The sequence below is a fragment of the Eucalyptus grandis genome, chromosome 1 (assembly GCF_016545825.1).
Source record: "Eucalyptus grandis isolate ANBG69807.140 chromosome 1, ASM1654582v1, whole genome shotgun sequence".
Taxonomy (NCBI): Eukaryota; Viridiplantae; Streptophyta; class Magnoliopsida; order Myrtales; family Myrtaceae; genus Eucalyptus; species Eucalyptus grandis.
In genome coordinates this window covers 7,669,739-7,690,760 of record NC_052612.1, presented here as the reverse complement: position 1 = coordinate 7,690,760, position 21,022 = coordinate 7,669,739, and the positions used below count along the sequence as shown (strand labels likewise).

At 41.8% G+C, this 21,022-nt stretch overlaps 5 protein-coding genes and 1 non-coding gene across 6 annotated transcripts; 2 read left to right on the top strand and 4 right to left on the bottom strand.

Annotated features, from left to right (window-relative positions):
* The first annotated feature begins 280 nt into the window (after window positions 1-280).
* Window positions 281-2,314, top strand: LOC104450642 (probable bifunctional TENA-E protein). The gene is made up of 3 exons (XM_010065333.3): window positions 281-492; window positions 1,484-1,701; window positions 1,790-2,314. The coding sequence occupies exons 1-3, from the start codon at window positions 337-339 to the stop codon at window positions 2,097-2,099; spliced, it is 684 nt and encodes a 227-aa protein (XP_010063635.2). The 5' UTR covers window positions 281-336; the 3' UTR covers window positions 2,100-2,314.
* A 47-nt stretch (window positions 2,315-2,361) lies between these two features.
* TRNAH-GUG lies at window positions 2,362-2,433 on the top strand. Its single transcript has one exon. It is a non-coding gene; the product is annotated as a tRNA-His (tRNA).
* Window positions 2,434-2,913: 480 nt separating this feature from the next.
* LOC104450568 (lichenase) lies at window positions 2,914-4,675 on the bottom strand. Its single transcript, XM_010065211.3, has 2 exons — window positions 4,517-4,675; window positions 2,914-4,064 (listed from the first exon to the last, which is right to left on the bottom strand). Exons 1-2 carry the CDS (start codon window positions 4,605-4,607, stop codon window positions 3,046-3,048), a joined length of 1,110 nt encoding a protein of 369 aa, XP_010063513.2. The 5' UTR covers window positions 4,608-4,675; the 3' UTR covers window positions 2,914-3,045.
* Window positions 4,676-10,166: 5,491 nt separating this feature from the next.
* Window positions 10,167-10,766, bottom strand: LOC104452144 (suppressor protein SRP40-like). The gene has a single exon (XM_010066661.2). It carries the CDS (start codon window positions 10,764-10,766, stop codon window positions 10,167-10,169), a length of 600 nt encoding a protein of 199 aa, XP_010064963.2.
* Window positions 10,767-15,472: 4,706 nt separating this feature from the next.
* Window positions 15,473-17,212, bottom strand: LOC104450483 (zinc finger CCHC domain-containing protein 10). Its single transcript, XM_039301633.1, has 2 exons — window positions 17,104-17,212; window positions 15,473-16,610 (listed from the first exon to the last, which is right to left on the bottom strand). Exon 2 carries the CDS (start codon window positions 16,605-16,607, stop codon window positions 15,834-15,836), a length of 774 nt encoding a protein of 257 aa, XP_039157567.1. The 5' UTR covers window positions 16,608-16,610; window positions 17,104-17,212; the 3' UTR covers window positions 15,473-15,833.
* Window positions 17,213-18,284: 1,072 nt separating this feature from the next.
* On the bottom strand, window positions 18,285-20,568 carry LOC104450401 (outer envelope pore protein 16-2, chloroplastic). Its single transcript, XM_010064974.3, has 7 exons — window positions 20,317-20,568; window positions 19,846-19,897; window positions 19,613-19,687; window positions 19,405-19,436; window positions 19,286-19,319; window positions 19,013-19,080; window positions 18,285-18,714 (listed from the first exon to the last, which is right to left on the bottom strand). Exons 1-7 carry the CDS (start codon window positions 20,446-20,448, stop codon window positions 18,571-18,573), a joined length of 537 nt encoding a protein of 178 aa, XP_010063276.1. The 5' UTR covers window positions 20,449-20,568; the 3' UTR covers window positions 18,285-18,570.
* Window positions 20,569-21,022: the final 454 nt, after the last annotated feature.

Sequence of the window (21,022 nt, the reverse complement as noted above, 5' to 3'; positions counted from 1 at the left end):
TGAGAATCGAATAGTTACCACAAGAGCCAAAATCATTTCAGTCAAACTTTATATACCATTTAACGGCCGCAATTGAGTGATATGCACCCAATTGGCCCGAGTCGCGATCGTGTTCGCCCGATCGATCGGCTGGGAAGCAACCGTGCTCATGGGCACAGATAATGCAAGTACTGCTAAAATGAAGGAAAGGATAAAACAGCGCAGATCGCCACGTACGTGCCAGCAAGTCCCTACTGCCCGAGCACCAAGCGGTCCCGTCCCGAAAAAGCCAACAAAAATCCAACTTTTTTCAGACGGGCAAGTCAAAGGAGAAGCTGAGAGAGTGGCTGGGAAGTCATGGAGGCGGGGCTGGAGCAACTGGCGGAGGTGGAGGGGACGACGGCGTTGTGGCTGAAGAAGCACCGCCTGGTGTACACGGCGGCCACCAGGCACCCTTTCATCCTCAGCATCCGAGATGGGTCCATCGACCTCAACTCCTTCAAACGGTGGCTGGTACGGTCGCGTTCGTGCTTCTTCGTTCACCTCGTCTCTGCAGAAATCGCCTCGTCCGCTGTTTCGTCTCGAAACGCCCATTCTAAACCATCCCATCCATCCATTCAGTCACGCGTTGGTGATGTTCTGACTTTGAGCTTCTGGGTTGTCTTGATAATCTGCTGATGAATGTCTGTTGAGGCGAAAGATGTGAGCTTTTGGCGTTCTTGAGACGTGAATGGTTTGTGCAGAATTTTCGTTGATTATGTGAAAATCGCGCTTACCATGGATACTAGATGACGCGGATTAGATGTGCTGATGGTTCTTTCTGTTAGACTTCGGGTTAGGATTGTATGTGCTCTGTTAAATAGCAGAGGAATTGCGAGATGTTCTGATTTCTTGTGTTTCGGAGGCTGATGTATGTTTCTTGGTTGTTTTCACAAGCTATGAGGAAACGGTGGAGACTCGTTTCTGCATGAATTATGACCAAGAGCTAGGCGGCCTGACCCGATTGTCAATTTGGTGTCGATTTTGACGTCGGGATGGACATGCGGCTCTGTAGCCGAGCCTGTTTGAGGCTTTGCTTTTGGAACAAACAGTTACATAATCAAATTAAGTGAAATGTTTGATTTTCAAGAAAGAACATGAAAGGATCTTACATTTTAATTTTCATCCTGATCTGTCGGTACTTCGCTGTTATATAGTAGCTTTTCGTTGCTTAAAACCGGACAATAATGGGACTGTCTGTGAGAATTTGTAACGTGAGACTTGAGAATCTTGAGGGAAGTCAAATGCACCACAATCTGCACTTGTTCTAACGCGAGACTTTAGATCAAGAATTGCTTGTTAGAGTTCATTTTCTTGTGAAGTTCTGCTGATTCACGGAGCAAAACGAATACCAACTTGATGAAGTTGCAGATCTCGAGCACAGTTGCTGTGTTTCCTTGACATTTACTTGTTTTCTTGAAAAACTTACTAAATTTCTGAGCTGGGTTGAAAAACAAAATTGCAGGGACAGGATTACTTGTTTGTTAGAGCTTTTGTTCCTTTCGTATCAAGCGTGCTGCTGAAGGCTTGCCACGAGTCTGACAATAACTCCGACATGGAAGTCTTTCTAAGCGGCTTGGCGGCTCTGAACGACGAGATCAAATGGTTCAAGAAAGAAGCCTCCAAGTGGGGTGTTGTACTATCTTCCATTGCCCCTCAAAAGGTGAACGAAGACTACTGCAGGTGAGTCATTGCGCAAAAACACTCTTACGGCTTCAAAATTAAGAGGTCGCGAGATCTACAGCGTGATTTTCACATGTCGCTGCAACAGGTTTTTGGAGAGTCTGATGGGACCAAATGTCGAGTACACGGTGGCGATAACCGCGCTCTGGGCTATCGAGCTGGTCTACCAACAGAGCTTTGCTCACTGCCTCGAGGAGGGCTCCAGGACTCCCCCGGAGCTAGCCGAGACGTGCCAGAGATGGGGGAACGAGGGCTTCGGCCAGTACTGCCGGTCGCTGCAGAAGATCGTGGACCGCCGGTTGCTGAGGGCCACCAGCGAGGAGCTCAAGAAGGCCGAGGCCACGCTGCTCCGCGTGCTCGAGCACGAAGTGGAGTTTTGGAACATGAGCCAGGGATGAAACCAAATAATATATGTAGCTCTTCCACAGCTTTCAGAAGGGCATGGCCCTGGATGTTGATCGATCTTGTACATGTTTGTGGACTGTCGTGTGATCACGTTCGGTGTGGTGGGAGTTTTGTCTTAGTGTCCTGTGCGTTCAATGCATCATGTTAATTTCTCTTTTAGATCTACGAAGTTAAGAAGCAGAAGCCAATATGGCTTCGGGGCTTTGAAGTTTGAGGTAGTCTTTTATATAATTTTGTGGGAACTAGTCATCAAATGTGGCTGTAGTTTAGTGGTAAGAATTCCACGTTGTGGCCGTGGAGACCTGGGCTCGAATCCCAGCAGCCACAAAAAGCGAATTTTTTTGGCCATTAAAAACCCTAAATTTGTCTATTGTTACATAAATAATCTATATCCTTTTTATCATTAAAAAATTTCAAAATTATATCAATGTGATAAATATATTTAAGATGAAATTAAAACAGAGGATATATATGTTACATAATTTCTCAACTTCTTTTTTTTGTTAATACTACAAAAAAAAAATTATGAAGTAAAAATCCTAAATTATTTTCTGTCATTAAAAGTTAAAACCCCATAAATACCTCAAACTTATTTTGTTATAAAAAAAATTTGTGATATATATATATTGAAGATGAAATTAAAATAGCAGGTATATACGTGAGATATGTACAAGTTTGGAATTTAAAGCAACAAAAAAAAAAAAAAAATTTGATGGTATGAAAAAATATTTTGGACATTTGAATATAATTGATGGTTTGTGGCATTTGCTCCTTTTTTGTTTGGTCAATTAAATGTCAAACTTTTAAAAAGCAACATATACTTTTATTTCACCAAGCATGAGGAACAAATTTCACAGCTCTTGAAGATTACAACGCAAACCAGAGGGATCCTCTTTATTTCAGATCTTCTGGGAGATGCAAAAGCTCCATACCTACTACTCACATGTCACTTTTGAGGGGACCTGTGACATTGTCATAGACATCCCAAATCCTTCCCTGCGCAAAGCTGAGCGGGTACTTGGGCTGCTTGTTGGGGAAGAAGAGCCCGAAGTGCTTCTCCAGCTCCGGCTGCTTCTGGTTCTCGTCGAACAAGGCGAATATGTAGGTCTCGATCGCCCCGTTCGGCCTCTTCGGCGTGCCGCCCTTCACGTGCTTGATCAGATTCCCGTTGTATGTCCTCGCGTTGTCGACCGTCGCAGCGAACGCGCCCGCGGATGGCCAGCCGCTCTCCGAGACCACCACCCGGAGGGCAGCCCCGCCAGCCCTCTCGAGTGCGGAGTAGAGGGCGTCCAGCATCGCGTCGAACAGGTTCCGGTACTCATGGGCTCCGTCTCGGACGACGACTGACGGCGAGGTGAATAGGGCGTAGGGCAGGCTGATGTCCTTCGGGTTACCGACGTAGCTGAAGTAGGTGTAGATGTTGGCTAGCAATGGAGAGTTGTTGCTCACCAGGAAACTGATGATCGGGTCCAGGTAGGACCTCACGTCCCCGCGGAATGCACCTTGGGATGGAGGGTAGGAGTTCCCGATCAGGGTCATGTCGATGGCGGTCGAGACCTTGATCTGGTTCTGCAGGCCGGACGATCTGAGCGCGGCCTGTATGTTTCTCATCGCAGGGAGGACGAACCTGGCGAATTGTGCAGTGCCTCCGTTGACAGGGCTCACCTCGTTTCCGACGGCGATGTAGCGGAACCTGACACCAGGCGAGTAGTTCTTCACGTTCCTCTGCACCCACGAGTTCGCGTTGGCGGGGTTGGAAGCAAGGGCCTGGAGCTCCGAGTTGGGGACGCCGAGGATGAGCTCGATGTTCGAGCCTCTCAGGGCTTGTAGAGCTGGTTGGCTAGGGTCGTAGAGTCTCATCTGCGTGATGCCGCGGGACTTGTAGAGGGCGACGACTTCCGACGCAGACGGCAGGTTGTTCCCGAGCATCCCATAGCAAACTCCTATGGATTGCACACCTGTTTGCAAAATCCAAAGCGTTAGCTGCCAAAGAGAAGATCGGAAAGTTTTCGATGCGCGATCAGGTATTCATATCGGCATCTTGGACTTATGATTCATTGGAAATGCCTTTAGCAAGTGTCACTTTGTTCAACATCTAAGCACTTCATTTCTCGAAATCGAAGTGATCCGATGCTTACTGAAGAACATAGGAGACTTTTAGAGTTCAGCTCAGTGAATCGAAGGCGGCTTGTCGGGCATTAGAATCAGATGTGTTGATAAAATTGAGTGATACCGAGAATTCGCGTGTGTAAAGCATGTTCTAAAATGGATGCAAGCATTCAGTAAGATCTTCGAAAACACATGAAAACTCGCTACTTCAGGACAAAGAAATCGTACGAAGCTTTTGTTAGAGGAAATATGTCGGTATTCATCCAAATCGACATCGAATATGAAAGCATCATCACCATACCTGCCGTGCAGAAACTGGCTATCAGAAGTCCCAGAAGACAAACGGCAGGAGCCGACGAGCAACCGCTCGCCATGGAGATGATTTTAGCCATGTGAAGAGATAGGAAGAAAGGCAAAGAAGAAACGGAGGATGATGGATTATGGTCTGAACTAGAACTCCTGAAACTCTTTATTTATAAAGGAGCCAAATGACTGTAGTGGCCTAATCGTCTGAGATGTTTGTTCTTAGCAAGGAAGTCGAAAAATTCCACAGCTTTGACTGGTTCAAGCCATGCTTATCTTCTTCCCCCCATCTTTTTTACACTTTCCAAACCAATTGATTCACGCACGTCGCTCTCGAGTTATCTAGATGCGGACTGGTGGGATCGAATTTGATTATGCAGAAACTGATATCGCGAGCGAGTAGACGTCGTTAAACAATCGCCCTCTTTCCAGGACGGTGGAGACACGCCAAACTCCTAGAGCCGCCTAGGAGGGTTCCCTCATGCACGTTACGTTCTAGGATTCACTGGTCTACCTTGTCACCTCCATCTACCGTCCCCTTTTTCGACCCAATCTCACCTATTTAGGTCCCGACTGTGACGATATTGTCCACGATTTTATTCTTCCGAGGTTCATTTAGAAAATGGTTCGTTACAAATCAAGATAAGTAAACACTTCACCTCACTAGACCCAAGTAATATGCGATTAGGTTTATTCTTGTCCCATGCCATCCTAAAGTCGGAACCACATCTTAGTTAAGCCCTTTCTGATTCCTGCGATCACTCCGATCCTCATCGGATTGAGTTGTCATATTTACAAAAAAGATGATCCGACGAATTCGAAAAATGACGTGACCAACCCGGCGATGGCGATGGCACGGCTCGACACCTTTTTTTTTCCGCATGTTGGGTGATGATACGAAGTCTCTGCAATGGAAAGTGGGAGGAAAGTGGGGCTGCGGATCGCTTTGAAGAAGAGTCAAAACACGTGGTGGTGTTTGTGTATGAATTCGCTTGGCTCCATATTCATTACTGCGATCCGGGGTGGCGGATGGAACGGTGGCGACACGACAGCATTGGATGTTGACGTTTAGACAAGTCGAAGATTGAAAAGGGCATCTCAAACGGGATAATCGAATCTCCCCCTATATAATTAAAATAAAAAATAAAAAAAAAAGATGAGCTTAGAAGTCGAGAAAGTAAATTTAAATTGGTGTGATACCAAAAATAACAAAAAATCTAGAACTTACACAAGTGAGAATGCTCAGCTTCCGTCCAATATCCCATAAAATAAATAGCTCACATGTCTAATATCCCATAAAATAAATTGAGGAAAATTATCCAAAAATTATAAATATATTGTATTTTTTATTAATTCAATCTTAAATCTTTCAATCATACCAATTTCATAAGCATATTCATGTTTTGTCAATTGAGTGCCGTATAGAATGATTAGCATTGACGTAGATAAATTTTTATAAATTTAAATTAAAAATCTTTTTACTTTTTCCTTTTCCTTTTTCTTTCTATATTTTCCTCTCTTTTTTCTATTAAGTCTCTAGCCCTTACCTGTGACCGACAAAGATTGGCTAGCAACGTCAGTCAACAACCCTCACTGACCACAGACAAGGGCTAGTTACCTGTTGGATGTATGCCCTAAAGCTATTATGTAATGGTTATATATTATGGATTTCAGTTGTACTTTCATTATTATTATTTAATTAATGGCAATGACGTATTCATTCATTTGTCCAATTATTTTATATTTATGAATGATTCCATAAGATCAGTTGCAACTAGACCTATTCTTGAGACGTCAAGAATATATGTGACGGGTTCATAGTTAGACTAAATCTTTAAATTGTTCCCGATCGATGGATTATTGAGTGGATATTAATAATCCTGTTGAAACCGGTGTGTTCTTAACTTCACCATTAAGTATTTGATACTTAAGGGAATGATGAGTCACATGTCATTGCGTATTATGATGCTTGAGCTAGAACAGTTGTTTGTATTAGACAAGTTCACCAAACATGACACATATGGAACGATTAGCGACATAGAAGCTTTTAGCGTGGTCAACGTCTAATTGTTCATGCTTTGGTCTTATGTAAATAATCCTTAGACCTAAGGCATAGTGTTAACTTGTGTATTGAAAAACTATGGTTCACGAGTGCACATAATGCCAGGTCATAGATCCGTCTTTATACCTGATGGTCATAGTTCGTTCATATACGAAGTTGCACGTGTGCGCAATATGGAATCTGTCTCCTTTTTTTTTTTTTTTTGTGCGCAATATGGAATCTGTCTCCTTGTTACATGCAAGGTATAATAATGATGTCCTATGCGATCTAATTATGACACTACATTGAAATCCTCGACTGGGATTGTAACTGAGAATAAATTGTTTATGTCTCAAATAAAATGCATGTCAATTAGATTTGTACATATGATCGAATTAGTGACTTGACAAATATTCCATGGTCTTTATTTGATCGGGACATAGTAAGACAAAGGGATTGAATTACACTGTAATCGAAGCTAACAGGTTCATTATGTTCTTAAAATATTCACACTATTTGGGTAGCCATGACATATTACTAGATGTCAATCATGGCTTGTAAGACCTAAAATATTAATCGGGATAATTAATTCTTTTGGGAGTACTAATGTGTTAGTACAAGTCTTACTACCAGCTTAATGATAAACCTAGGGATGTCACACACCATAAACAGTTTAGTGTTGAACCTAGGGATGTCACACACCATAAACAATTAGGATAACGTGGAAGAAGAGAGAAATATCGTTGTAAATATGTTTGCAATTATTGCAATCGAATTATGTCGATTTGAAATTAAATTAAATGAGATTTAATTTAATTTGTATTAAAATCACGAGCCTATTTGTATATGATGCATACGCATGCCCAAAGTGGATACATGTTAACGTATTCCAAATGTACATATGAAAATTATGTTCTTTTTATTTTTAAGGGGTTTAATTAATTAATTATGTATTTATTTATTTATTTAAAGTGGAAATGGTTAGCAATTCTTGCTAACCATTTCACACAAATCGTGCACATGCACGAATTGCTAACCATCACGCATGAAATTGTGCATGAACGGTCAACGGTTACTGACCGTTCCGTTCATGCACGATCGTGCTCGATCGTGCATGAAAAATGAGGATCAGCAATGGTTGCTGATCCCACGATTGGCAACCATTGCTGATTTGTGTATAAATTTTAAAAGAAAGGCTGCAAAAGGTTGCAACGTAGAGAGGGTTATGGTGGGCGTGTGTTTTGTATTTTAGAGACAAGAGCGGGTTGATGAAGATAGAGAGAAAAACCGTGTGTGTTCATGTGGTTTTTGAGAGTTTTTGTTGTCTTTGAGACGTAAAAAGAAAAGGATTTTTCTCTCATCCGGGCCGTGACTAATATACATAAAGGATACAAAGAATTGCTTCACGAGATTGCTAGCATAATCAAAGTGGTGATTATCCGAAAGTTCTCTCTTCCATTCGGCGTTCATTGTTGGTGTGTCTGAATCCGACGTTTGTGGGACTCGAACTAAATAACATCTTAATTGATTCATTTTAAAGCACGCTTTAAGAGGTAATTCGTTTAACTCCCTTTTATATTCATATTTTTTATTAAAACACACGAACAACGCCTTCGGAGAATCATGCATAAAATATATTTTTGTTTCCGATGTGTTCTTTTTGTTTATTTTACCTATACACGATTCATGAAACTCCAACATTACCCTCATTAGCAATTGGGTGAAGTCACAGCCATGGCCCTCGCCCAATGGCCCACAAGGTCGACGAGCCCTTGCTTGTGATTGTCAAAGGTTGGCCAGCCCATGCTAGGCTTCGAAGAGAAAAAGTAAAAAAGAAAAGAAAAAATAAAGAGTAATAAAAAAATTCAAATCCAAAAAATTATAAAATTGTACATGTTAGTGCCAACGTGCCACGTATGAAGGCTAGTATTCATGTTAGCGATTTCCGGCTACAATTGGATGAAAATAGTATAATTAAAAGGTTTAAAACTAAATTGGCCAAAATATAATATATTTAAGATTTATTTGACGATTTTCCCAAATAAATTGCTAAACGTGTTAAGCAATTTGGATGATCGGCTTATAACATGAATCTAACATGAAAATTTAATATAAATAAATCTAACATGGATATAACATGGGAATTTTCTTTTAAAGGAAGTTGGAAAACCAAATTTGAGAAAACGGTGAAATCTATGAATCTTGCCTTTTGAAAATCCACTAAAATCCCTAGTGCCAATCTTTCAAGTTGCTTGGCTACATGTTATTCCATGGTGGGTGCATTTGGTTAGACTTTGGGGAAAGCCATTGGAAAAATGCAAAGACTTTAGGTTGAAGATGTTTTTCAGAATATAAATTGTGTTTGGTAAATTGTAATTTGAAAGTCCATTGTGAAGTACTTTTGAGCAAAATAATGTTTGGAAATAGTATATTTACAAATGAATTTTATGATAAAAAAAATTATCAAAAGAAAATTAAAGAAAATTGGCTGGCAAGGGCAACGGCCACCAGCAATCGGAATTTGTTGCCGGGCTGATCACCGATGGCCGACATCTAACTCAGGCAGCCCCTAGAGACGAGTGGGGAGGGCTGCCGCCACGACCTCCGGCAACCCCAATGGTACGGTCATCCGGGCAACGGTCGCTACGACCTCCGGCAACCCCGATGGTACGGTCGTCGGCGAACGTTGCCCAGACGACCGCTCGCAAAGAAGAAGAAGAAGACGATGAATAGTGAGGGTAAAATCGGAAAAATGAAAAACCAACGAGGATGCGTCGTACAACCTCCGGCAACCTCGATTCGACGATAGTCGTCTGGGGTGACATTCGCCATAATTTGAGAGAAATTTTTTTTTTTTTTAGCCCCTCAGCATTCTCGACATGCTTGAAAGCCCAAGGCAAGAACCTGCCTTGGCTTTCAACCTTGTGAAGGCTGACATTTTGTAAAGGGATTTGAAAAAAATTTGCCAAACACCCCAATATTTGGCCCAAAGGCCTTTAGCCCCCTAAAGATCACTGACAAAAAGTGGTTCTCAAACACAATCAATATTGGATGGGCCTTGCTAGCATAACCATCTTTGGATTATTATAAAACTAACAGTTTGTTGGAAACTATAAATTTTTGAAGAAATTGATCCATAATTATAATTATTTATTATTTTGTTTTTTTAATCGAGAATAGACTATTATTAGTTTAAGATTATGACATATCATTTCTCCAAAATGAAAGATTAGTTGATGCGCTGGCTTCGAAAGAAAATAAGAGAGGCTAATGCTAATGGAGAGATTCTCCATATATGCTAAAATCACTTACCGTATTCGGTTCCACATGGACTGCTTCGTAATTAAGGCACCGTTCATGAATAATTAAAAGGATATTTTTCTTTTATCGATTATAAAAGTGGACAGAAGAAAGCAAATTTCATGACATGAACTATTATCTCGAGCTGACAAAAAGAAAATCTCATCAACCAATCATTTTAAGTAAATGAAACCGATTCTCTATGTCCTATCGTGATTATTAGATAAAAAAAAGATGTCGAAAAAACACCACCATCACATAGCATGAATCTGTAACTCCCTAACTGCTGCTGCTTCTTCCTCTTCCTTCAAATGCTATTCGAAATCAGAATCAGAATCGGAATCGAATCCGAATCCGAATCGGAATCCGAATCGAAAACATACAACGGCCTGCACCGGCGCTGCATCCCTCCGGCTGGATCGGACGAGGAACTGTCGCTTGAGCTCGAACCCGAACTACTCGTGTCCAAAACCGATCTGATCATTGAGACGGAGGACGGTGACTTGTACTGAACGAATCTATGCTGCATTGTCTCTTCCCCTGAATCAGACGAGGATGTGTCGGTCGAGCTGTCCTCCGTGGAAAATGGTTCCGAGGCTGCATGAGGACCGGACGACTCCGACCACGTCCAGCTGTGCTGAACAGGAATCTGTCGCGAGGTCTCTTCCCCCGAGTCCGACGAGGAGACGTCGGTTGAGGTACTGTCCTCCGAAGCTGAATCGGAAACTGGCGGTGCGCAGGACGAGCGGTCCCGCCTGCACCTCTTGCTCGAGCTACTCTTCGGGGAAGACGGTTCGCCCGATCCCGAGTCGTCGGTGCTGTAAGAATCGGTGCTGGATTCGGATTGCTGCTTCCTTTTGCTCCCCCTGCGGCACCCGGCTGTCTTATCTTCCCGCCCTTCGGCCATCTCTTCCTCGCCGTCGACGACACCGGGATTGCCGAGTTCACAACAATATCATGTTTCGATATCCTATTCCAGGTTTTTAAGCAGTGGGGTCATCGATGATCTAGGCGCGACGCAACGCGACAATGTCGAAAAATTTCAGACATGCAAACATGAAATTTGAACGATCGCAACCAACACGAACGGAGTCATATGAACAGACGGTAAACAAAGATTGGGTTGGATACAAAAACATAAATTTTTCGCTAAAATTCAAGTATTTATGAAACGTACCTCCATTGAATATTCTGATTGTCCTTCAATCCTGATGGGGAGCTTCTGAGAAGAGGACGAGAGGGCAATCAACTTATGTTCACCAGCCTTCAAATTTATACCCGAAATTCAAATTAGAGATCACGCCTGTTGATAGAACTAGTAAATCTTAATTGCATTGTTAATTAAAAGATAAAATAGTAATTCAAAAAAGGATTATGTATAACTTCCATTTGTCTCTCATGGATTCTAAAATCTAAATGCGAAAAATAGGTATTGCTAACCCTAGAAACAATATATATTCCTTTCCTGAAATCACACATAAATCACGGTTTTCCTTCTCCAATAATAATTAGCAAAAGAGTACATGCATTTCTTGGGTAACATTGATGAATTAAATATTTGGGAAAGTATTTTATCAAAGATTGGTCCAATTTGAGAGATGATGAATTCAATCTTTCTAGATTCAACTCACGAAATAATATTAAAACCTTTTAAGTTTGAATAATGGCAGAGATTTAAGGGATCATGGTGTGAAGTGTTAGATGTTCGATTTATTTATAAATTATTATCTCATCCCAGATTTTTCATTGAAATTTAAACTCATAGTTCGATGTCAAAACTGTCTTTTCATTAAACTTTTTTCTTAATAAACACATTTATCATAAAGTTCATGAAAATGGTGAATTATAATCGTATTGTAATCCAAAAGTAAAATGATCTCTACCGCATTAAATCATGATTTCTTCGATCTCTAACACTTTCCAAAATTTAAATTTATACCCTTCTTATCTATGGTAAGTTAAAACTTTCTTATTCCACACAAATCTATATTCATCTCCCAAATTAGAGCCAAATCTTTTGAAAAAGAAGATCTTAATTGCCATTTGTTTCGTAGAAGATATGACGTTTCAGGAAAATGTTTGCCAAGAGGCCATTTTTCTAGGAAATTGATAATATTTTTTTGATATTTGGCTGAAACCTAAAAGAAACTAAAAAATATTTTTCCCCATTTGATATAGAAAATCTAATTTGATTTTTCTATAAAAAAATACAAAAATATTTGAATTTTTTTTCATTTTTCTTCTTCCTTGGATAGTTGTCAGCCATAATGATAGCCAACAACCAATCACGAGTCAGGGATGAGCTCGCCCAAGAGGCTTGAGCTCACCAAGGCCCGCGAACTCATCCCTCGATTGTTGCCGTGGCCAACTACCAACGAAAGGAGAAATAAAAATGAAAGAAAAGAAAATAAGAAAATAATTAAAATTCTGAGTTTCTTTAAAAAGGAAATAAAAAGGAAAAATAAAAATAAAAAATAAAAAATGAGTGCATGGAAGAGAACGTGCAGTGAAAAAGGATGAGAGAAAATTATTCTCTCCACTTTTGAAGATATTTTTTCCATTAATAGAAAATAATTTTCTTGACTAGTTTCTTTTCAATAAAACCAAACGCCAGAAAATTCGAAAAAAATTTTCCTATAGGATGTTTTTTGTGAAAATCCTCCACTTCTTATCATAATTAAGTTTATTTCTTAAAGCGGGCTTCAAAATATTTTATGTATTTTCCCAAATGCATAAGTATCTTTCTTTTATTTTCTGCGTTTGCACGAAGTAAAACTGCAATGAGGGTGTGAAATTCAAATTTCACATATTGATGGTGAAAACTATATTTCCATGAGAGTCAAAAATGGACTCACCATCTCGAAGTGGAGGGCACTACATGGAAGACACGGCGGATAAAACTGTGGGCATCGGCAGTCGGCTCGCCCAGGGTCCTCCACAGCAAGGCCTGGCTACACAACGACAGGCTTATCCTGAAGTAACCCGCGTGGATTTTCGAAAGGAACGGCGTTAGAGAGCGCTCGATTATTTTTAAAGGCAACAAACAATGCTGTTGCGGCGACATTTGAGTTGTGATGACGGCCGCCTCGAGCACGAGCTCGATAACGTGGGATCCATCAACTGCAGACATGGAATTCGATTCGAAAGCCAAACAATTACGGTGATATTCAGCTGATCAGCCAAGTCATACACCCTAATTCTCATCAGCATGTGCCGTGCCATCGCCCCCTTCATGTTTATATGGGGGGCGACACCTCTTCTTGAGAAGAGAAAAGATTAGGTACATATCGTGCTTAAAAAAAAGTTAATGAAGACAAAATAGGCTCCTATCGGAATAGAGTCTGAATAAATGTTCCATTGTGAACGTGGGATTCAGAGAGGCGGCTGATCTATACGTATTTGGGAGCCATTTTGGACTTAAAATTCTGCTTTTGCTGATGAAACCTGACCTTGTTTTGGAACTTTTGAACCCCTTTACAGCTGGCTGGCGAGGATAAGGCACCAACACCCCAAAAAAAAAAATAAAAAATCCATGCACAGTGCGGCTTCTTTGAACGCATTGAGCTAAACATTCTTGTTGATAGCTCGTCGGAGATTGGAATGATGTTACATAGAGCAAGGAAGAACTCCTGGAAAATGTAGGTACAGCAGACAGGTATACCAGCAAAGAAAACGAAAACCTAGCTGTATCATTACATCGCGGAAGCTCCAACTTGAGCATGAAAAAGGGGTACTAGGAAAGCGGACGTAAGCCACTAGGGGTCTGTTCTTTTTGGGAGTCATCTCTGTCAGTGAAAAGGACTGACAACAGAACATCCGGGCAAGTTCACTGTATTTGCTAGGATAGAACCTTAAAGGTTGCGTCTTGGGAATTGGCCCTAGGTTTGTCCCCCCAAGAATGCAACCATCTATTTCTTTTTTCTTTTTCTTAAAGTTGGCTTTCTTGATGTATTAGATTGGAAAGATCAGGAGTAATATGGCCTCAACATTGATATATCAATAATTTTTAATAAAATATCTATCTTAAAATAATTAGTTTTTAAACCATTCATTTTTACTTGTTTTTTTTTATGTGTTGTCACCGCTCCATGCTATATACTTGCATTCAAATTAATAATCATTTGGATGTCTATCATCACGAATATCCTATGTTTAGCTTGTTTCTTTTAAAAGTCACGATCACTATATGCCACTTGATATGTATGACAAATGAATGCCATTCTCTAGGTGTGACTAAACGTGACACAAATACATATGCATCAAATTAAATCCTAGGTAAAATACCACAAAATAAAAATTAAATTTATGTCCACTATAACAACAATTTCCCAAACTTTTTTTGTATCGTCAAAAATTATAAACTTACCCACTATATTTCAATGAGAGTCTGGGTACACTCTGATCAGCCACTGATTTTGTGTCTATTGTGCAAATTATGAGTCCATTTTAACAGGCAATAGTAGGAGCGAGCATTGAAACTGGACCAACCCGATCGCTTTTGAACTGTCCCGATCGCCGTTTCCTAAAATTTGAAACCAATGATTATCCGTCCAATTCCAAATGCGGACCTAACCACCTGGACCACACCGATATTTTTTTTTATTAGCAAGTTAATGATACTTAATCATATTTTATCACTCCTTTAATGTCTTCCCATCGTTATTTCACTGATCAAAGATCCAAAACGCTAAAAAATAGTGTTCACACCATGCAACAACACTTGCAACCTTGCAAGGATTAACAAGAAAAAAAAATAAAGATATCACCGCCGATTCCTAAACCCACCCAGGAACCAAACCCGACTGATGGGTCCTGGGACCGATTCCACGATTTGAGAACCGACCCTTCTACATTCCAGGGTGAAACCAATCATCCCTTGGCAATAGACTAGTAGTAAAAGACTACTATTCATCAAAGGAAAAGTAATACTAAACGGCGGATTACAGCAATGCCTGGAACTTTCTCATGGTTCCAGCAATAAAGGTAAATTACCACATCAGAAGTTGAAAAATATCATGGTCACAGTACATATATATACCATCCTCTGTCTAGCAGTAAGCTTTTGCTTCTGATAAACTACTGAAACGATACTTTTATCATCACATGCTCAAAGATCAATGCTCTGTATTCATACATGTCCAAACACACTCAGGAACTTCATCCTCTGTCTAGTAGTATGCTTTTGCTTCTGATAAACTACTGAAACGATACTTTTATCATCACATGCTCAAAGATCAATGCTCTGTATTCAGACATGTCCAAACACACTCGGGAACTTCATGGGAATCCAATGAAGCAATTCAAGAGAAGTCAACACAATGAGGAGAGAAGATAGCAGGGGACTAAATGTTTGATAAGACGATCCAAAAAGGATGGTTGAAGAAGAAACTGACTGGTGTCAACGGAAAGATTGCACAATCAATCAGACAAACTCCTGCTGATCAAGTAATCTAGAAAAGTTCATGACACTATATAGAAGATGATCTAATGGTATAAACGGAAGTCATCTAGCATATGTCATTAAGTAGAACTAACAGCAAATATGCTGCACCAGCAAACACAATGTCAACGATATCACCTGAAACTGAAACAATCATCAAAACCAGGCAAGCGTTGTAAAAACTGCTAAAATCCAGAAAAAGATTGTACTTCTGAGATAAAGCAAATACCTGCTTGACATTTTACAGCATGAAAAAAAATACCAGGAAAAGATGTATCGGGATATCACAACATGCAATCCCAGAATAACATTTCCATCAACTACTGGATCTATAAGCAAAAGATAAGGAAACACCTATGCATCTTAGAACCTCCCAGTCTGCAGGATCTACCGAACCTCCTTTCAGAGCCTCCCCAAAGGAGATATGAGATTAACCATGGCCGAGGGACCAATGGAGCTTGTGCGTGCTTAAAAACAATCACATCACATGCCACAGTCATGTCATGCACAACTCCCTTAATCCATACTGCACCTTCAGCGCCTTTTCCTGTGCCTTCTGCTCTTCCTTCGGCTGCTATCATCATCAGAATCCGATTCCGAAGCAGAGGAAGAATCAGATGATTCAGACGATGAACTGTACCGCCTACGCCTCCTGCTCTTCTGTTTCTTCTTCTTCCTCCGCCGCCTCCTCTCTTCCTCTGAATCAGATGATGAACTGTCAGCTGAACTACTCTCCTTAGAAGAGTAATCCGATCCAGATGCTGACTCACTCTCACTCTCAAAAACAGAAGCCTCACTGTCACTAGCAGAATCCGAATCAGATTTGTATTTCCTTTTACTTTTCTTAGAGCGTTTCTCAGTCTTCTCCTCCTTGATATCCGGATTTTCCGGTTCATAAGATAACCGTGCTTCCGCCTGCAATTTGGGATTCTTAAGCAGCTGGGTCCTCGACGGCCGTGAAATGTAGACGCGCTCATTGGTGCATTGATAAGTCCAATGCCCCGACTGATAGCACTTCTGGCACTGCCCCGAGCCACCAACAGTAGACACTGAAGCCTTCAAGTCTTTCCGCTCCCCTAGTTTAACTGCCTTCTCAGTACTCATCAAATACATCTGCCTCTTCGCTTCCCTTTTCTCCTGCCATCTACTGGGCCCTTCCTCTTTTTGCCCATAAGCATTGACATTACGCGCGGCGGCCGCGGCAGCTCGTTCGGCCTGAGCACGGCTAAGACCCTTCGCGGCGCTCATCGCGGCGGCCTTGATTCGCTCGGCCGCATCCTGACCCTTCTCTTCATCCTTACTCGACATCCCCTAAAGCACAATTCATTAGGTCAGAATCCTCTTAAATCACCCAGGCCCAACAAAATGTAATTTTTTCCAGCCCACAGTGAGAAAAAAAAGATTGCCCGAAATTCTTAAGCAGGAAACAAGCTCACAGCCAATTCACCCACGAAAAACCATTCACCGAGATCGATCGATCGATCGATCAATCAATCCAACAATGACCAAACAAGTACAATCGAAATCAGAAAAAAAAACCAAGAAGCGCTTAAAAACGGCCAAGAACCATCGATCGCATGCACACGAACTCGCTACTGCCGTTCCGGGCCTACGATTTCATCTTGCTGCACAAGAAGGGACGCGTTCGATTCGCCGCAACCCTAATCAAATGTGAGCAAAACCCTCGATTCCGAACCACGCGGCGAGACGAGGTAAAACCCTAAAACTGCAGCCCCGGCGACCACCGGATTTCGACGGAGATGAAAGGGAGCGACTCGGGAGGGGAAGCCGAAGCGGGGCGTACCTGAGGACGGAGCTCTGAGGAGCGGATCTGAAACCCTAGAGAAGCAGAGAATTACAGGATTTTGGAGAGAGGGAGATGGAGATTTTTATCGGGGTGTAACAAAATGAGCAGACAGCTAGGAAGAGGATTAGCATTGGGACAAGTGAGAACCTGAGACTGTGGGCTGGGCTCGTGTCCTATCACTGGGCTGGGCCCATAGTTACTGAGGCTCCATTTATTTCGTTAAAAAATAAATATTTCAAAAAATATTTTTCTAAAATAATTGTTTGCATTCGTTAAAATAATCAATTTTTCTAAAATAATTTTTTGCATTCGTTAAAATAATCAATTAATGAAAATTATTTTCATTATCAAAAATAATATATATATCTAAATATTCTCGTGAACGGGAAAAATGATTATTATTTAATAAAAGGAAACCTAAGATTACGGGCTGAGCTTGTGTCGATAATAATTTATGTTCAATTATTTTCTTGAATGAGAAAAATATTTTTCTTTCTCAAATGATATAAACAATCATTTTCAGAAAAAATATTTTTTCGATTTTTTATTTATCGTGTAACCTCGACTAGATGTTGGATTTATGCGCCTGAACTAATCCACCTCCCCGTTCCGGCCAAACTTGCCAAGCATAACGACTCAGCTAGGTATGTTAATAGACTTTGATGAATAGTTTTACGAGCCAGTCTATTACATCAATCATGCTAATTCCCACGCCATCCTCGTCTTCACCTTCTCACCATCTTCAGGTTTTTCTTTCTTCTGTACCATTGTCGACTCATTTCCCCCCGCATGTTTACGCAGATGGGTCTTAAAAAGGTGCACAAATTGTGATTTTCACCCGCTAACCCAAAAGTAGTTGTATTCTTTTTAAAGTTATGAAATGTGGGTTGTTGGCTAAATCTACCATCTAAGCAGATTGAACCAAAATCTGACAATAGAGGCATTCATAGACACCGTCTTGCCAATCATGTAATAGACTTCAAAAGCAGATAACTGCATATACTTCTACAATCTCCTCATTAAGTCGATCGGACTCTGTCCAATCTGCGCAGACCAACAGTCACAACAAAGGCATGGATTGCTGAAGAACTTAATCATATGTAAAGATCACGATTCACTCCTTTTCCCTTGAACCGCGTGATCAGCCACACTGAGAAAGGTGAAACCAAGAAAGCGAAGAAGTGAAACATAATGCTTTCAATATCAACAGGAACTGAAACATCAAACTAGCTCTAGCCGTCTCTTGCCATGTTTCAAACTAACTCTAGCCATCTCTTGCCATCTTAAACTCTCCGCCGAGAACACACAAACGTTGCCAAGTTCGCAATCGAGACTGCTTTAGAAGTGTATACAGTCCCGGACAGAACAAACTTTACAAAGATCCTATGGTCCACGCTTATTTAAAGAAGACAGAAGGGGAAACCAAGATTCTGCTCCAAACAGATAGGCCCGCCTCTGGGCACGTCAAAATATCCCTGAAAGGAGGTTTGCAGCGGTAGAAATCGCAGCTCCGGTGATGGCACACTGCACAATCTGCTCGTGGGAAGTGTCGTCCGCCGTGAGTGCGAGCGCCACACCTGTGATAGCTCCTGCGACTGCGCTGTTTTTCTGCAACATACCATTTGATAAGTTGCCGCATCTACAGAGAAACACAGTTCTATAACAATACACCGTTAAGAACCGGAGTTGTGAAAAACAATTTGTTAACAATTGAACATCAGAAGTTTTAATGGTAAAGCCAATATGCCATCCCAAGCTCAACAACAGATGCGAGGTCCTCATCTGATGCACGTGGCACAAATGCAAACCGCTACGAAAAGAACATATAAAAGCTCGCTTGCACTTACAAGCCATCATGCACTGCACGCTAAGTGTTGAATAATCAATGAAAAGTCAGACTCATTACCCAATCATGAGCTCCGCGGGTCTCCTTCAACCCATATGTCAAACCCGAGTACACCCCTGCAGCCAGTCCTGGACAGCAGATCAAACAACCATCTCGTCACTATTGTTGCTGAGTTCACATATTTTCACTCGATCAGGATTTTCAAGCCAAGCCCGTGTCAATGAATGTCGACGAACAATTCTCGAGCTGAACATTTTATATTCCCAACCATCCCTAGATCCTCAACTTACAAAATTGCTGAGACACAGAATCAAGAAATTGAAACATGCTTACCCCATTGCAGGGATTCTTTACCAGTGCTCTTCACCTAGACAAACCAAACGAGAAACATTAATCAATAATAATTTGAGATGATACAGCGAATCACATTAGATTATGCTTATAAGATTCACCATGGCCTCCAGGGAATTCCTGTTGGTTTCTCCTACACAGCACACAAGAACGACGATTAGAGTAAGGCAAACTTACCAGTAATCTAGGATCGAAGTACAATTATATGGAAAGAGAGTCATCATCCACCTAGCAATTAGCCTTCGATCTCCATTTGACAGATTAGAGATAAGCAAATAGACAGGAATTCAGCACTCGAGCGTAGTATACCTCTCAGCTCGGGGAACCGATGCTTCTTTGCACCTGGAATTTCCGGAACGCCATTGCTCGAATCCAGTCCTGCGCCTGTTAAATTCAACATCGGCCGTTAGTTTGTCATCTCAACCAGAAATGGACGCTATCGCAACACACCTAAACAACATCCCGTTCTTCCTCTCCTCAAAATTCAACACACAACACCGCCGGCTCAACGCTTCCCAAAGGAAACTATCAACTCATCATACCTTCAACCGCCGTGAAGTAGGCCTCCCGCGACACGGCCTGAATCGCTCCAATCTGCGAGAAAAGTTCCGAACGTCACGAAAAAAGCCGACACAAGACGCAAACTCCAACTCCTTCGATCACACGGGAAAAAAGTTCGCCACATTTTCCAGGAAAACGAACGCGCAATCTAAAACTCGCGGTGCTACTACGAAGACCTCGCGCGTCACCGACGCAACGATACTCAAGCAAACACGGATACGATCTCAACCTAACGCACGCCGGCCGCGATGCAGCGCGAACAGAAGACATCCATCCGGCCGTTCACTACGCGTCCGAGTCCGCTCATCCCGCTAGTAACAACATAAAAGAAAGAAAGGCGATCGAGAAATCTACTCGACGATGCTCCGGCAAACGCGGCTGCGATCGCAACCTAAGCATATAATCTAGTCGTTCGCTAGCGGCAGCAGCAACAGAAAACGGAGATTCATTACGCCAGCGGCCTTGATGAAGCTCTCGGCGATGCGGTTGAGGAGAGGGTGGCCGAGGTCGAAGAAGCCGCCCTTGTCGAAGTTGAGCTCGCTCAGCAGCGACTGCGTCCGCGCCTCCATGTTGCTCGTCGTCATCTTCCCCTCCCTTGATCTCCTTCTTCCTTCTTCTTCTTCTTCCTTCCTTCCTTCTTCCTTCTTCGTCGATCAGAGAGAGAATTCTCCTTTTCAGTTTCGCTGCGACGGAGCGATGGCAAGCGAAAGTGAGTGAGAGGAGTGAGAAGAGCGGGAAGAGAGAGAAAGAGAGGGGAGGGGACACGTGTCGCCTCCGCGCGCACGCGTCGGTTATTTGGGCGACGAGCACGCGAGGGGCGTGGCGACTAGGGGAATCGGTTTTGGGGGCCACGTGTCGCGGCAGCGAAAGAAAAGGTGGAGGCAAATAAAAATTTATAAATGAAATTAGAAAAAACACAAAGCAAATTCAGTTATTTCCGGAAAATGAATAAAGAGTTGAAATAACTAAAAAGATAAAATATGAGAGGGAAAAAGGCGGGCAACATACTACTCGAGCACTGTCGATATGTTGGATTTCGAGATCAGCTCGAGCGCGAACTGCTCGATTAAGATAATAAGATGTCGAGTTCGAGTTGGTTGATACTCCACTCGAGTATTGTGAAAAGGCATGAAATCTACAAAATGATATGGGGCACCC